At 32.3% G+C, this 15876-nt stretch overlaps 1 protein-coding gene across 3 annotated transcripts in view; it reads left to right on the top strand.

Moving 5' to 3' along the window:
• The first annotated feature begins 13669 nt into the window (after positions 1-13669).
• The window catches only part of LOC142323191 (transmembrane emp24 domain-containing protein 1-like), a 69153-nt gene continuing 66946 nt past the window's right edge, over positions 13670-15876 (top strand). For 2 of the 3 annotated variants that reach the window (XM_075362507.1, XM_075362506.1), the window contains exon 1: positions 13670-14484. In XM_075362507.1, coding sequence (XP_075218622.1) covers positions 14314-14484 — 171 coding nt within the window. In that variant the 5' untranslated portion in view covers positions 13670-14313. The remainder of the gene's footprint in view (positions 14485-15876) is intronic. The other variant, XM_075362505.1, reaches the window with a different exon arrangement.

Here is a 15876-nt window from a genome sequence, read left to right as displayed (position 1 = left end):
TCGACGCTGCGATTGGACAGCTTCAGACAGCGTCGGACCCACAATTCTTCAGTCGACCGCCGCGTCCCGCACTGTAAACATCTCTCTCTACGTCGCTCCGCTGACGCACACACCGGCGCCTCTCGGTGCACGATCTACGACGTAGCACCTCTCTCTTCTTCGGTCACGCCATCGCCTGGGAGACCAGGATCATCCCCGAGGTATGTCTAAAAAATTGTTTTTTATTCACGTGTGTGTGTGTGTGTGTGTGTGTAATTTCGTCGCCGCCGCCTCCCGGTGCACGATCTGCGACGAGAACCTCTCTCTGTGAGGCACGCCTCCCGACGCCGTCACCGGGACGACCAGGATCATCCTCGCCAAGTGAGGCTCGCCAGGTACGTCGCCAAAAAACACGTCACAATCCAAGATTGCTGACCACCGCCATCTTGGTTAGCTATGGCGTCACTGACGTCACAATCTAAGATGACCAACCACCGCCATCTTGTCCACCATCTTGGTCGCCATCTTAAAATGGTGGACAAGATGGCCGCTAAGATGGCGGACGGCCGCAATCTTGGAATGACGTTATGTTTGACGCTACCTTTATTTCTGTACTACTGATAAGTGAGATGCAATTGGTAGTTTTATAATTTATACTATTTCTTCTTTCTTTTTTCTAGTTTAGCCTCCGGTAATTACCTTTCAGATAATACTTCAGATGATGAATCGGGATGATATGTATGAATGTAAATGAAGTGTAGTCTTCTACAGTCTCAGTTCGACCATTCCTGAGATGTATGGTTAATTGAAACCCAACCACCAAAGAACGATCGTGTGAAACCTAGCATACGGTGGCGTCCTCAGGTTGAAGTACCTTGAGGGAGTTTCGGTTACCGGTTTTGCCGATTACGTCTCCATGGTATTAGACGCCAGAACAGAAGAGGAGATAATCAGGAAAGGTGAAGGGGCCACTCTATTGTTCGAAAGATGGTTGACGGGCAACGGCCTTTGCCTGGCTGCAGAGAAAACGAAGCTGTTGGTGATGGCCGGGAAAAGGCGACTCTCCCTCATCAGGCTACAGGTAAGGGAGGTCGTTATCGAGCTGGTCATTAGAGCCAAATACCTGGGGGTTTGGCTTGACAGCCAGAGAGCCTTTCAAGATCATGTCAGGCAGGCTGTCAACAAGGAAGGTAGAACAGTGTCGGCTGTCTCAATGCTCATGAGCAAGGTTTGCGGGCCGAGCTCACAAAAGAGGAGGATGCTGGCGACGGTGGCTCGGTCCGTTCCCTTGTATGCCGTGCCAGTGTAGAAGAAGCCATTGTGCACGAAAGTGGCCGTTTGGATGCTTGCGGCGCTGCAGCGCCGACTGGTAATCAGCGTTGCTAGGGCTTACTGAACGGTCTCTACAGAAGCAGTTCGGGTGATTGCCTCGCTCCCCGCTATGGAGCTCTTGGCGGAAGAACGGGTGCAAAGAAGAGAATGAATGACAAAAAGCATGGCTAGGAAGGAGACGACAGAGCGCTGGCTGGAGAGATGGACTGGATCAGAGCTGGGTCTCTGGACGAAGAAGTTAATACCTGATATCAGGCCTTGCCTCAGATGTGAGCACGGGGAACTCACGTTTGAGCTAACCCAATTTTTATCGCGGCATGTTAGCTTTAATAGCTATCTATGCGGCAGGAAGAGACGGTCGTCTGAAAGCTGCCAGTATTATGGAGAGCGGGATACCACAGAACATATTGTTTTCCAGTGCTCAAGGTGGGAGGAAGACAGGATGATGATGCGGACGCGGTTTGGAGAGGTTACCGCAGATAATATAGTGGAGATAATGCTTCATGATGAGCGGAACTGGTCTACAGTCAGTAAGGTAATAGGGAACATCATCTGAAAGAAAACCCTGGAAGAAGTGGAAGATGGATGAAGGGTGTTAGCGTTAGGGCAGGGAGCACAGCTCCGTTCAAGAGGGGTGGGATGCTCCGGCGTCCCACCTTCAATGATTGAACGGGGTCTCCTGGGGTTCTTGGGTGGGGAAAAGAAAGACCGAGACCCGGTCTGGGGCCCCAGTAGGGGACTCCGGATTAGAGGCAGACGCTTATTGAAAGACTGAGACCCAGCCACCGGTGAGGGGGGGGGGGTGCTGTCAGGAATAGCATAGCCTCCTAGGGGAGTACAGGCAACTGGCACCCTCAAGGCCGTGTTATACGGGATCGTGGATCGGGCCTTGAGGGGAAAGAAAAAAAAAATCAGCTGATTTGGAATTCGAGAGTTCCAGCGTTCAAGTCCTAGTAAAGCCAGTTACGTTTATACGGATTTGAATACTAGGTCGTGGATACCGGTGTTCTTTTGTGGTTGGGTTTCAATTAACCACACATCTCAGGAATGGTCGAACTGAGGCTGTACAAGACTACACTTCATTTACACTCATACATATCATCCTCATTCATCCTCTGAAGTAATACCTGAACGGTAATTCCCGGAGTCTAAACAGGAAAAAGAAAAAAAAAAGATACCACTTCTTCCGATCAAAAAATAAAAATTTCTTTAATATAAATAAAACTGTTTTTAACAAAATGATACTGGTATCAAAAAAAGGTAAGGTACGATATTTCTATTATCAAAATCTGTTATTAATTTAGAAGCTTGTTAAAAATAAAATATATGTAATAGACAATAGATATAGAATAATAGATAACAACAATGTTTAAGTGTTCCAAATAATAAGCAAAAAAACCAAAAAAAATTGTTACATAACTCTTACTTGCCCGATTTCATTTGTATGTAGTACATATCACATTTACGGAAATAACACAATTCTTATGTTTATTCGTTGTTTCAATCGGTCCTGTAAGAGTTTCGTAACAATTTTTTCTATTTTTTGCTTATTACATGGAACTCTTAAACATTGTTTATTATCCATTATTGTATATCTATTGTCTGTTACATATATTTTATTTTTAACAAAATTCTAAATTAATAACAGATTTTGATAATAGAAATGTTGTAGTGTCTTACCCTTTTTGATATCAGTATCGTTTTGTTAAAAACAGTTTTATTTATATTACAGAAATTTTTGTTTTTTGAGCGGATGAAATGATATCTGCGAGACTCTTACCGTACGGTTTACAGTTTCATTGTAATTTTTGTTGGATAATACTATTCGATTAAAGAGAGTATGTATACGATACAACTATTGTTTATTCCAATCAATGAGCAAATTCACGTCTTGTGTTTATTAGTTACTTATTTAATCCTCAGTTTATATATTATTAAGTTAATATTTCATTTTTTTATTAGATACTGAAATATATATGTTATGAAACATTATGCAGATTAATCGGCTGTTACTGATTAGTGTTTAAACAAAATATATTTGTTTACAGTTTTATAACTGTATGTAATGTCCAAGTCAAACAAGCACAAGGTTGATGTCTACTGTGTATGCTACGCTCTCCGCCATTTGTCCTGGGAGTGGTGAACAACCGAACGCTAGTCTTGCCAATGAGTCGTACATAAGTAAAATCTCTTTATACATGTTTGTGTAAATAATAACCGACTGATGTATCATTCTAAACATTCAAATAAAACATTAAATCTCTATTTATACAAACCATTCCTGATTCATTCAGAGACTAACTTGTTTTTGTAAATGATTCCGTTTAATTCCGTTCGTGTAATTCCATATCATATATATATATATATATATATATATATATATATATATATGTTTTATATTATAAATTAAATTATTACAAACAATAACACGAATCACATGATTTTTGGCGGGCAGTTACGTCAAGACTCAGGTTTCTCTTTAAAATTTCTTTAAATAAATTTTCACTTTTTTTGTTACTCTTATTTAATGAATTTTTCTAATGTGGTTGGTCAGTCTAGTACCACCAGCAATCAGAAACTCAGCGTGTGTTAAAACTTCTCCAGTTAATTGTGTGTGTCCGAAGAGTAAGGTTATTGTCCGATTATAGCGTTCTTTGAGTTTCAATTCTTGAAAGTAGTTGAAGTCTTAAGTGAAATTTTAAAAGTAATTTATTGGCGTTAAATTAGTAAATTTTTGTCGGCTCAATTCTTATGATAGTGAATTGATTTTATTGTTTTGCATATTACGTCTAATTTACATGGAAGAGAGAATCACCGCCAAGGGAAAGAAATTATACACAACGTTTTTAATTACATGACGGGAGAAGCTGCAGCTGGAATGTTTGTTAGTGACTCCAAAACAGTTGTAGAACGTGTTACGTGCTACAGGAGTCTCAAAAAGAACAGTTTATCGATTTACTGGCGAGATAACTTCGGAAGAAAAATTCAACTCTCCTCGCAAAGGAATAAAATGCAAAAAGGAAGTGACAAACCTGGACAGTTTTGATCGAAATGCTATACAACGTAAACTGTTAAAATTTTACTTAACCAAGGGCTGCTTGGCTTCTCTAAGGAAACTTGCCGCAAAACTAAAAGGTGATCATGGGATATTTAACAGGCAAAAGAGTAGCTTACAGACACACTTTTGTTAAGCACGGACTTAAAATGGAAGAGAATCAGAAATAACAGGGAAATTCTTACTGAAAAACATGATATTCAGTAACGGTTTGTGTAGTTGAAAAAAATTGAAAAATATCGAGTTAAAGGAAGACCAATCGTCTACGTCGATGAGACTAATATTTTAAGTTCTCATTGCCAACAGAAACGTTGGCAACCTTCAAATGCGTCTGAGTGTTTTGCTGTGCCAATTTCAAAAGGAGAAAGGATAGTAATTTATCCACGCCGGTGGTGAAATGGGATTCGTTCCCAACTGCTTGACAGTATGGAAGGCCAAGTGATTATCATTCTCAGATGAACTGCAACATGTTTTTAAAGTGGACAAGAGAAAAATTAATGTCTAACTTGCCAGTAAACAGTGTCGTGATTTTAGATAGTGCTTCTTATCACAATGCTGAAGAAAGCCGAGCACCGAATTCAGCATCATCAAAAAATCAATGATTGACTGGCTGCAGACTAACAGCTACTACATGAAAATTTGATGAAAGTTCAGTTGTATGAGACAATTAAAAAAATGAAGATCATCTGAAAACATATAAGATATTGGAGGAAGGCGGGTTCCCAGTTTTACACCTACCCCCATATCATCCCGATTTGAATCCCATTGAGATGATATGGACACGGGTGAAGAACCGGATCGCAGCCGAAAATATACAATTTACGACAGCTGCAACAATGGAAATTTGTCATGAAAAGTTCGCAGAACTCTCAGTCGAGGACTGAATAAAATGTTGCGAACATGTTAAAAAAACGAAGATGAGTGTCGCAAGCTTCAAGGACCGCTAGAACAACAAATTGAACGTGTCATCATCAATTTGGGAAGCGAGATTCATCAAAATCGTCAGAAGAAGACGAAAACATGCAGTAAGGAGTGAAGTGCTATATATTCGGCAACTTTGTAATATTTTACTGTATTATGCTAGTGCTAGTTACAGAATTCATAACGAAATACATTATAACGTAAAAAGTGTAAAAGTTCTACTGAAAAAAGTATTGTCAAGTTAGTAAAAACAATTATAAAAACACAGAAAAACAAGCAATGCCCACATTTCAAGGTAATAATTATATTTAAATTTTGTTTTTACTTTAAGTATTTAAAAATAAGTTAGCTTAATATTTATGTATTGTTTTATTCAGTTATGAATTTATTTGTTTTTTTATATAAATATAAGACTAAAAATAATTTTAAAATTTATGATGTGAATTGTTTATTGATTGGAATTAACATTAGTATAAAAAATACTAAATTATACAATAAATTATTATAAAAAAATTAGTTATTTTAAAAAATTACTTTAAATTTAAAAAAAATTATACTATATATATATATATATATATATATATATATATATATATATATATATATATACCGTACAATTTATTATACCGTATATATACAATCTTCTACAAGGAGCACATTATAGCACCACGCTAGCTAGGCAACTGTCACCTAGATCAGATCTGTGCCAATTTGGCTTGGACAAGCTATACACACACACACACACACACATATATGCTACATAAACGAAGCATGTAAAAGATTTATAAAATGCTTTATTTTGGAGTTTTATGATCTATAACTCTGCAACCCTTTGGAAATGGGTAGAAAAATATCATTAAAGCTTTAGTATGATGTGGTTATGGATGAAGAAGATAGAATGAAAGAAAGAATCAGGAATGCAAAAGTGCTAGATTGAATTAGAAAAAAGCCAGCAATATTGAGCAAAATTTAGAAAATTAAAACTAAAAGTATTAAGCATGTTTTCAAAGTAGTTGTTAATTGTACGGGGATAAAGAGAAAGGAACATGTTGAGCTGTTGAAATAAATATATCCATTGAAGTTTGTCTTAATTCTGTGAAATAACATTTTGTATTCATTTTAAGATGTAAATACAATACTTCTATTTAAGAAAGATGAAGAAACTTATAAAAAAACAGTAATACAAAGATGAAGAAGAAATATACAAATGAGAAATGTTTCCCGGAGAAGTGTTGAATGAAGGAAAAATCTATTATTAAGTAGATTATATATATTATTATTAGAATTTGTTAAATTTAAAAAAAATTATAAAGAATTTAAAACAAAAATAAAGGAGCTGAGGTAAATGATTTGATTCTCACTAAGAGTAATGTACTGAATACGAGTGGAAGGTGAATTAAAGATGATCAGTTCTCAGCTTAAGAAGGAAAATAAGTATAAAGTGAGGCTCTTTTGACAATCAGAATTAATTTTAGAAAACTTGCTGAGAAAAAAATGCCATTTGAAAATCATAAGAAGAGATTTGATGCCCTCAAATGGAATAAAATGTTTTTAAGTGAAATTTAATAAAAGATTTTAAGTGAAATAAGGTTAAAATGTAGTTATTAAGAATCAAATACAAGATGAAGAAAACAAGGTTTATTATAGAAAATAATGTATAAAGATCATAATCTAGCTCCGCTTTTTTCAAATTATCTGAACAAGGATCAGTGACAGAATGGAAAGAAAATTTTAAAAAATGGTGTAACAATCCAAGGAAAGAATGAAATTCAAGATTCGTTACTGACATTGTTATTCTAGCTAAAATTAAAAAAAAAAATTATCACTTAACTTATTGAATTACTGAACAGTTTAAAAAAAAATTAAGCAGAAGTAATAAAATATGGCAAAGAGAGAAAATAATTAATTTTAATTAATTTATTAATAATAATAGCAATAATTAAAATATTAAGCTAGGAGAACATAATACCCACATTAGAAGCTAAAGAGGTATTGTTATTTAAAGTTTGTCAGTTAAAGGTCATATACTAAACATATACTAGCTTTGTGTGACTGACTTGTACATACACATAAAAATATCTCAAAACTAGATAAAGCAATACACAGATAAACATTTACTTTTTTTAAAGTTGTTGCTGAAAATGAAAACTGAAAATACATGAGACTGATATGTTTGAAATACTTGTATGTACATACAAGACAATCAATATGTAAAAGTAACATTAACTTTTGTGTATACACAAACTACCTGCATCATATATCCACAGACATCATAGGACACATCAAGTATCATGATATTTGTTGAGATTAAAATATATGTATATATGGATCATTAGTTTAGGAGCAACATATGTACAACAATCTAAATAAATTTTTTATTCTGATTGGTGCATAGTAATAAATTATGTAAATCACTTAGGAATAGGTAAATGGATAAAAAAGGGAACTGCCACAGAATTTGCCAATATACAATTTTTCACAATTTACAAAAATCTCTATACCATATTGCCACACAAAGGTTCAAACTATTACATGATTAACTGATATAATGAATTAATTCATGTAATTAATAATTAATCATAAAAAATTATAGTAAATAAAAATAAAATACCTTGAAACTTAATGGAAAAAGGGAAAGGAAAAGAAAAACCTTTAACACATTAAAAATAGATATAGTTAAATTCTATATTAATTCAAATATAAATACATGAAATAATAGTAAATACAAATATACTAAATACATAAAATAACTACAAAATATGTCACAATTCAGAAGGCGTTATGAAAATTATTTGAGCATATATTCATACTCACATTAAATGAATATGAAGAAAATTCAGGGTTTAGTGAATTTTTTTAATTAGTATCATTTATAAATTCATTGACAGAGGAATATTTTTTCATAAAAAAAAAAATCTTTGAAGTACGTTAATGGGACATTTTTTAAATGGTTCAATAATTTATTAAAAAACATTTTATTAAATATGACAATGTAGACATAATAAGGCCCTTTCTTAAAATCCCATGTATTGTTGTCATGAAAACAGTTCTATCATCTGGTATTATAATAGTGGATATTGTTATTATTTGAGAATAAGTTACTATTCTTTTTCCAAAGACTGCACATTCGTAAAAAATATAAACAAATGGATAAATTAACACTTTTAATTTGCTAAATATTGGTTTATATCATTCATGTTGATAGAAATTACATTATACTTCAGACAGGAATGTATATAAGTATAATAAATGATTGATGTTTTATTAAGACATTCAAAGCAAAAAAAAAAAAAAACATTTTGATTATGTTCTGTTAAAATAGAGATATGCCTTTAAAAAATAGAGAACTCACAACTGACACATATTCCCACCATAATACAGCTTTCCTCTTAAACTAACATGGAGTTTTCTTACCTAGAAAATTTGAATCCTCATATATAAAAATATAAGAATAAGAAGCGAGTAGGAAAATTATTGATGAGAAAGGAATGAAGAACCAGCAGATATTGTGGAAATGATACCATTCACTGAATTAATTTATGCTGTAGAATTTTTCATCTTCTAAGTGGAATGTTTTTTTTATTTTTTCATGCTACAGAACTTTTGAGTTTGTCATACATTTTTATAAGTCAAACTACTATGCAAGTCTCAGACTTCTTGTAGCAAACAAAAAAAAATTAAAAACCTTTTATAAACATGCTTTTCTATATCTAAACATCATACTAAAAAGTAATATTTTAAAAAGTAAAGGACTACTGGAAAATTAAGTTTAGCATATGAAATAATTCAATTCAATTTGAGGGGGAAAAAAGGATCCAAACAATGGACTACCCAGTAAACATAAATAAAAGATATTTTGTTTTCAACAAAATAATATGCATAAAGTTGTTTATTTTCACAAGACCACAATGAAAAACTGGAGCATGACCTCAGTTCTATTTTGCACCTTAACTTTAGTTCATCCAAAGAAATTTACTAGATATTGTATATGGAAGCTATCATTTCCGTTTTGCATCAAAACCTTTGTCATATTTAAAGAATTTGTGTAGATATTGAATATGAAAGCACGCCTCGTGCTTTTCATTGTAGTCTTACAAAAATAGACAACTTTACTCATATTATTTTGTTGAAAACAAAATTATCTTCTATTTATGTTTACTGGGCAATCCATTGTTTGGATTCTTTTTTCCCTCGAATCGAATTGAATTATTTTGTATGCTAAACTTAATTTTTCAGTAGTCCTTTACTTTTGAAAATATTATTTTTTAATATTTAGTATGATGTTTAGGTATAGAAAACCATGTTTTAAAAAAAATTATATTTAATTTTTCTTTTTTAGTCACTGTAAATTATTATTATACACTTAAATATCAACTAATTAATCACATTGAACTAAAAACTGCACTATGACACTAAAAACTGTACTCTAAAATTGACAGTAGTCTTGCGAATGTATAAATGTAAAATGTGTAAGTATTGTATAAACATATATACAATATGGTAGCATAAAACTGAAATTATCACTGGCGTTTGGTTTTTTCTTACAAAAATGTTTTTAAACTTTTATTTAATTTTTTATTTATTAATTACATTTAAATTTTACATATTATATAATTACAGTATAATTTAGTATTAAGTGTTATAGAATCTATTTATATTGAATATAAATATTTTATAATATATGAAAATAAATTAATATTATTAATATATCAAAATGTACCAAAACACACTGAAATATAGCAAAACCATGGAAGTGTGAACCGTGGAACGAAGGTGAGTTAAAGAAAAGCATGTAAAAATAAAAATGAATTTTTAATCATAGAAAGGATTTTTTAAGAGAATAAATATATTTTAATTTGATGTGAAGGCAACTCTGTACCATCTTTTCACGTGATTTGTTTTACAGATAGCTGCATGAGATCTGGTGTTAAAAAGGGCAAAGCAGCTAAGTAAATATGATTGAATGAAAGATGTAGTGATTTATAAATTGGTAGATAGGTAAATGCAAAGTTACAGAAAATCTAGAGAAAAGCTACGGTGGAATAACATCAGAGGTTAGAAGAGCAGACTGATGTTATGGAGAGAAGGGAAAGCTAAAGGAGGTTGGATTATATAGAATGCAAAAGTTAATGAGACTGGAGGAGTACCTTAAAATTTAAATAAGACTGTGTTTTTATCATAAAAAAATTAAGACCATTTAAAAACAACACATTGTAAATTTAACAATTCATGCTTCCAAGTTATTAATCAAAATTATTTATAGAAGAACCAGTTTTAGCCTCTGGATTAATTTTAGAAGGTAGGCTAAAAAAAACGTTATTTGCATGGTATTTGTAAATATTGTGTAGAAAACAAGGAAAAGCAAGCTGTTCAGAAAGAAATGAAATAAAGATGTAGACTATCCTCATTAGTTTTTAATTTATATATTGTAAAAGCAATAAAAAAAAAAAAATATATATATATATATATATATATATATATATATATATATATATATATATATATATAATAAAAGTTTGAAGCTTTATTAACAACAGTCCAAGGACAAAAAATTAAAATTTTTTTCTAAGTGTTTTTTCTATATTTCTTATATTTTCTATATTTTTTAAATATTTTTTTCCTAATTTCATTCGTGGTGTTGATATTTTAATTAAACTAGAAATGAGAAGTAATAAATAGTATACATTTACCATGTGTGTAAATGTGAAACCTGAATTTGCCCATAGATGGCCCTAGCTATCAATGTAGTTACCGTCAAACCGCATCACTGGCACCATTTTCTTTCTTTGACAGCTGACAAAGATTTTCAACTCACAACAATACAAGTTTCATACAACAGCATATTTTTAATTAGCGTTGAACATGTCGGGTTTTGTACCTACAAACTACGATTGGCAGATAGCATTGATTTTCTGTTACCATTTAAAGAAAACTGCTGAAGAATTGCATTGAATGCTTGTCGAATCTTATAGTGAACATGCTCTTGGTAAATCACAGTGCTTTGAATGGTTGAAAAAAAAATTCAAAAGTGGCAATTTTGACTTGAGAAACAAAGAACATGGAAGACCACTGAAAAAGTTTGAAGAAAGCGAATTGCAACAAGCATTGTTGGATGAGGATAATGCTCAAACGCAACAACTTGTGGATCAATTAAATGTAACACGAGAAGCCATCTCCATACATTTGAAAGCCATGGGAAAGATCCAGAAGATGGGAAAATGGATTCCACATGAACTGAATGAAAGACAGCAAGAAAACCAAAACACCACTTGCGAAATGCTGCTTGCCAGGTACAAAATAAAGTAATTTCTCCATCAAATTGTGACAGATGATGAAAAGTGGATATATTTTGAGAATCCTAATCATAAAAGATGATGGGTAACTCCAGGCGAGCCTTCGACATCGATTTCAAGGCCAAAATCCTATGGAAAGAAGACAATGCTCTGGGTTTGGTGGGATCAGACAGGTGTGATCTATTATGAGCTGCTAAAACCTGGCAAAACCATTAATACTAAGTGCTACCAACAACAAATGATCCATTTGAATCAAGCATTGCGTGAAAAATGGCCAGAATATCAAAAAAGGCAACACAAAGTGATTTTGCTTCATGATAATGCACCATCACACACAGCAAAACCGGTCAGAGAAATGATTGAGGCATTTAGTTGGGAAATACTTTCGCATAGGGCTTACTCAACAGACTTGGCTCCATCCAACTGCTATTTATTTGCATCGATGGGACACACAGTTGCTGAGCAGTGCTTCACTTCTTATGAAAATGTACGAAAATGGCTTGATGACTGGTTTACCTCAAAAGAGCAACAGTTTTTTTGGTGTAGCATTCATAAATTGTCAGAGAGATGGAAAAATGTATAGCTAGCAACGGACAATATTTGAAATAAAATATTTTTTTATCATTTTCACACAATAAATGTGTATTTTCTATACAAAAATTCCCGTATCATATTTACACACCTGGTATTGCTGGTAGAGACTTTCAATAACTAATTTTTAAAATTAGGAAGATGGTGAAAATTATTTTTTTCCACAGCTGATTTCTATGAGCAGTGTTTTCTCCTAAACAAAGAAATTAACTTTCTCACTAATAAATAAAAAATTTACTTCTGTATAGGTTTTTCTTTTTGAAACTTATCAGTCATTTTTTCAGACTCTTTACTAAACAGGTTTGTAGGTTAATGTAAAATATGAATGTGTTTTTAGAGCTCTTTCTAATTGCAGAGCTCAATACGGTTCTACTTGATTGATTAAAACTTGTGAAATCTACAAGACAGTTTAAAATTTTGAACCATTCATCTAGATGTTTCAAATGAATCAACCAAATCTGAAATTTTTACTCGTCAGAGGAATGTGGCAACAAGCCTCATTCCTTTGTATTATGATTATGAATTCCTTCTTAAGGCTAAAGATTTTTCTACATACTGCAGTTTTATAATTATACAAAACACTTAGACTTATAAATACATTCATACAGATGAATAACAATGTAAATCTAGTGATTCAAGATCCTTCTTACATGAGTATATTTTGTCTGACTTTTAGTGCTGTACTTTTCTTATTTTGTAAAATTATTTTTAAAGTAGAATATAAGGATACACTAAAGAAATGCTTCACAGGAAAACTCATGAGACATAGATTTTAATCAACTATGAAATCCATCAATCTTCCTAAATAGCATCCATGACAGAAGTTACCACTGAAGTCATGATAGTGGCAAATATTTTTACCCAGTGTATGATATTGATATTTAAGTTATACATTGCTTTGTTACTGGACTAGATGGTAAACTAGCCTTATCTCCCCAGAAGCTCATAGTTTGTGTAGGTTCATTTATATTATTAAACTGGCCTAAAAAACAGATTTACGGGTGAGCGTTGCCAATTTAAAAGGTGTGTTAAATGTTGAGGCAGTTTTCAAAAATTCCGTCCTTCAAAAAATATTTTTTTATAGGAACTGGATCATAAACCATGCTCAATATTTCTGCGTGGCAAGCAGATTCAGAACCTTCATGATTATTCTACATGGCCTGAAAGTGTTTTGAAGTAATTTTGTAAAATGTTTTCATTTTAAAATTTGGTTTTATTTATCGTCACAACAGTAAAAATAAATATCAAAGCTGATCATCTTTATCAAAGATAGTTAAAATTTTATCTTTTAAGAAGTAAGGACAGTAAACAACAAAATATGTCATCCCTTTACGATTGTAACGATCTAATACTTAACAAAGAATCCTTGTAAGAGTTCCAGTCTTATCAGAACAAATGTGAAATATCTCTCACAATTTAAATCGCGAATATTTCGTTTTTGCTAAGCATAAAGGGAATTTTTGTATGTGGATGTTTACCTCCTTGTTTTACACATTGTAGTTAACTGTAGAGCAATGTGTCGCTTTTTGACGGGAGGGAAGTTAAGATATGTTTTGTGCGTATGAAGAAATTAATGAATTGAAACGCATAAGCGTTATTTAAGAGGTGTTGGCTTTTGACGAACTGCCACAGATACGTTTGTTAAAAGCTTAGATTTTAAATTTCAATTTTTTTCTTTATTGCTAGTTCCCCTACTCTGAGCCGGCATATTTTGTATACACGTGTAGTACTATATTTATTAAATAATTACAGTTCTGTGGGCTTCATTTATGTTATATTATGTGTAGTTTAATGTAGAAAGGTCGAAGTAAGGTTAGTTCATTCTTTTCATAGCGTGCTATTACATTTTCTATGAGGTTATATATACGAGCCCAATTAGGTATTCATTTGTACTCTTTATCTTTTGTTATGATTTCATTGTAAACACGTTGAGTTGTGTGCTTCAGAATCTACGTTTCTAGTGTCGTGATAAGACTATTCTGATTACTAGTGTTGAGTGGTCACGTATGATTGTATTTCGCCGAAACAAATAAGTCTGCCTTTTAATGTCGCGTTTATTTTTTTAGTAATCTTAAATTTTAACTAGTGTAAACTGGAATATACCTTTGTACCAGCGCTGCGGAAACTATAAATTTTTCGAGCATGATAAGTAAATATAAACATAATTTTATTTTATTCATCGCTGCGTTATACTTTTTTGTTTATTCTTCTGTTGGTTTAGAAGTTGAACTAACAATTTACATTGATCCCGGACGTGAAGAATGTTTCTACCAGCCTCTTAAGGCATCACAAGAGCTGGAAATAGATTACCAGGTGAGCGTTTGTTACACGTTAAACTGTGAACAAATTTTCTTTTGTAAATGTATAATTAAAAAAATAAAAAAAATAAAAATATGCTTACACAGAATGTTTGTTTGAAGTGCACGATAAGTAATCAGTTAATTGAAAGTCCTGATTCAGCATTGTAACTATTAAATGAATTATGAATTCAGCAATGTAAGTCTAAGAGGCTATGGACATTCTGTATATTATGAAAATTATTACATTGGGTCAGCATGTAAGTGCATTTAAGCAAGGAAGGTATAGAGAATTTCTTACATGGACCCCTAATTAAAAATATGGTTACAGTTTGTTGTGGGAAGTTCATAGAAAACTGATGAAACTGTACTTTCATGAAATCTGTGAAAGTATGGATTATCTTAAATGTCCCAGATTTTATTAACTTTTTTAATATTTAACTTAAGAGGGTTCTTTATTAAACTTTTTTAATTAATAAAAAATTAAAACTAAGATACATAAAACATAATAAATAAAATAAATGTATAAAATAAAAATTAACACTTAATTTTATATTAATTTATTAAAAATATTTTGCTCAAGTCCAGTAGTACGTTTATATAAAAGTAAATGATTAATTTTCAGAAATAATCATCCGCTTTCTAATAATATACTATGGTGCATCAAAAACATTTGCCTTTGAAAAATTAATCGGGTAATTTGTATAAAGGAGTTTATTTTAGAGTTATTACCTTGCTATTAAAATTATTATATCGTATGAGAAATTGAGTAATTCTTTTTATGCACATCAGCACGGCAACAACAGTTTTAGCGAGTTTGTGTATTGACAGCTGTCTGGTATCAAGGTTGTGTTTGAATCTGTACCGTATGTCATTAACCCACAAGCATTAATAAAGTAAAATTAAAAATATTCATATAAATGTAGTTAAGAAATGTATACTTTTTAAAGTAAAACACCATTAATTTTATTTAATTTTTTAAAATATTTTGGCAAAAGATATTGTAGTTAGTTATAGTAGCAGGATAATACTGGCTTCTAGGTCAACTTATCATTTTTTTCATTGCAGGAAGGGAAACATTTTAAAGGCATCATATGGTCTCAAACCCCATGATAGCGTAGGACTCTCCCTTGTTGGCCTATCCTTTAAAACCCATCCCTCTCTAAAAATATCGAAAGCCCAGGCCCACCTTACTGCACTGTGGGGTATAGTTTATATCCTCATAGCTGGCCCCACATCTTGAACCTGTTGGAGTCCTGCGGGTTTTATTTAACTTCTACATTGAAGCCAAGGGCCTGCCCCAAGGGAGAGTCTTAGGGAATTATTAACCCATGTACTTCTTCCATCAACTATGTTGATGATTTTAATGAATATCGTAGACACCACTTGCCACGATCATTCAGTCTGC

This window comes from Lycorma delicatula, chromosome 4 (genome assembly GCF_047948215.1).
Source record: "Lycorma delicatula isolate Av1 chromosome 4, ASM4794821v1, whole genome shotgun sequence".
In the NCBI taxonomy this organism is placed as follows: Eukaryota; Metazoa; Arthropoda; class Insecta; order Hemiptera; family Fulgoridae; genus Lycorma; species Lycorma delicatula.
This window is presented reverse-complemented; position numbering and strand designations above follow the sequence as displayed.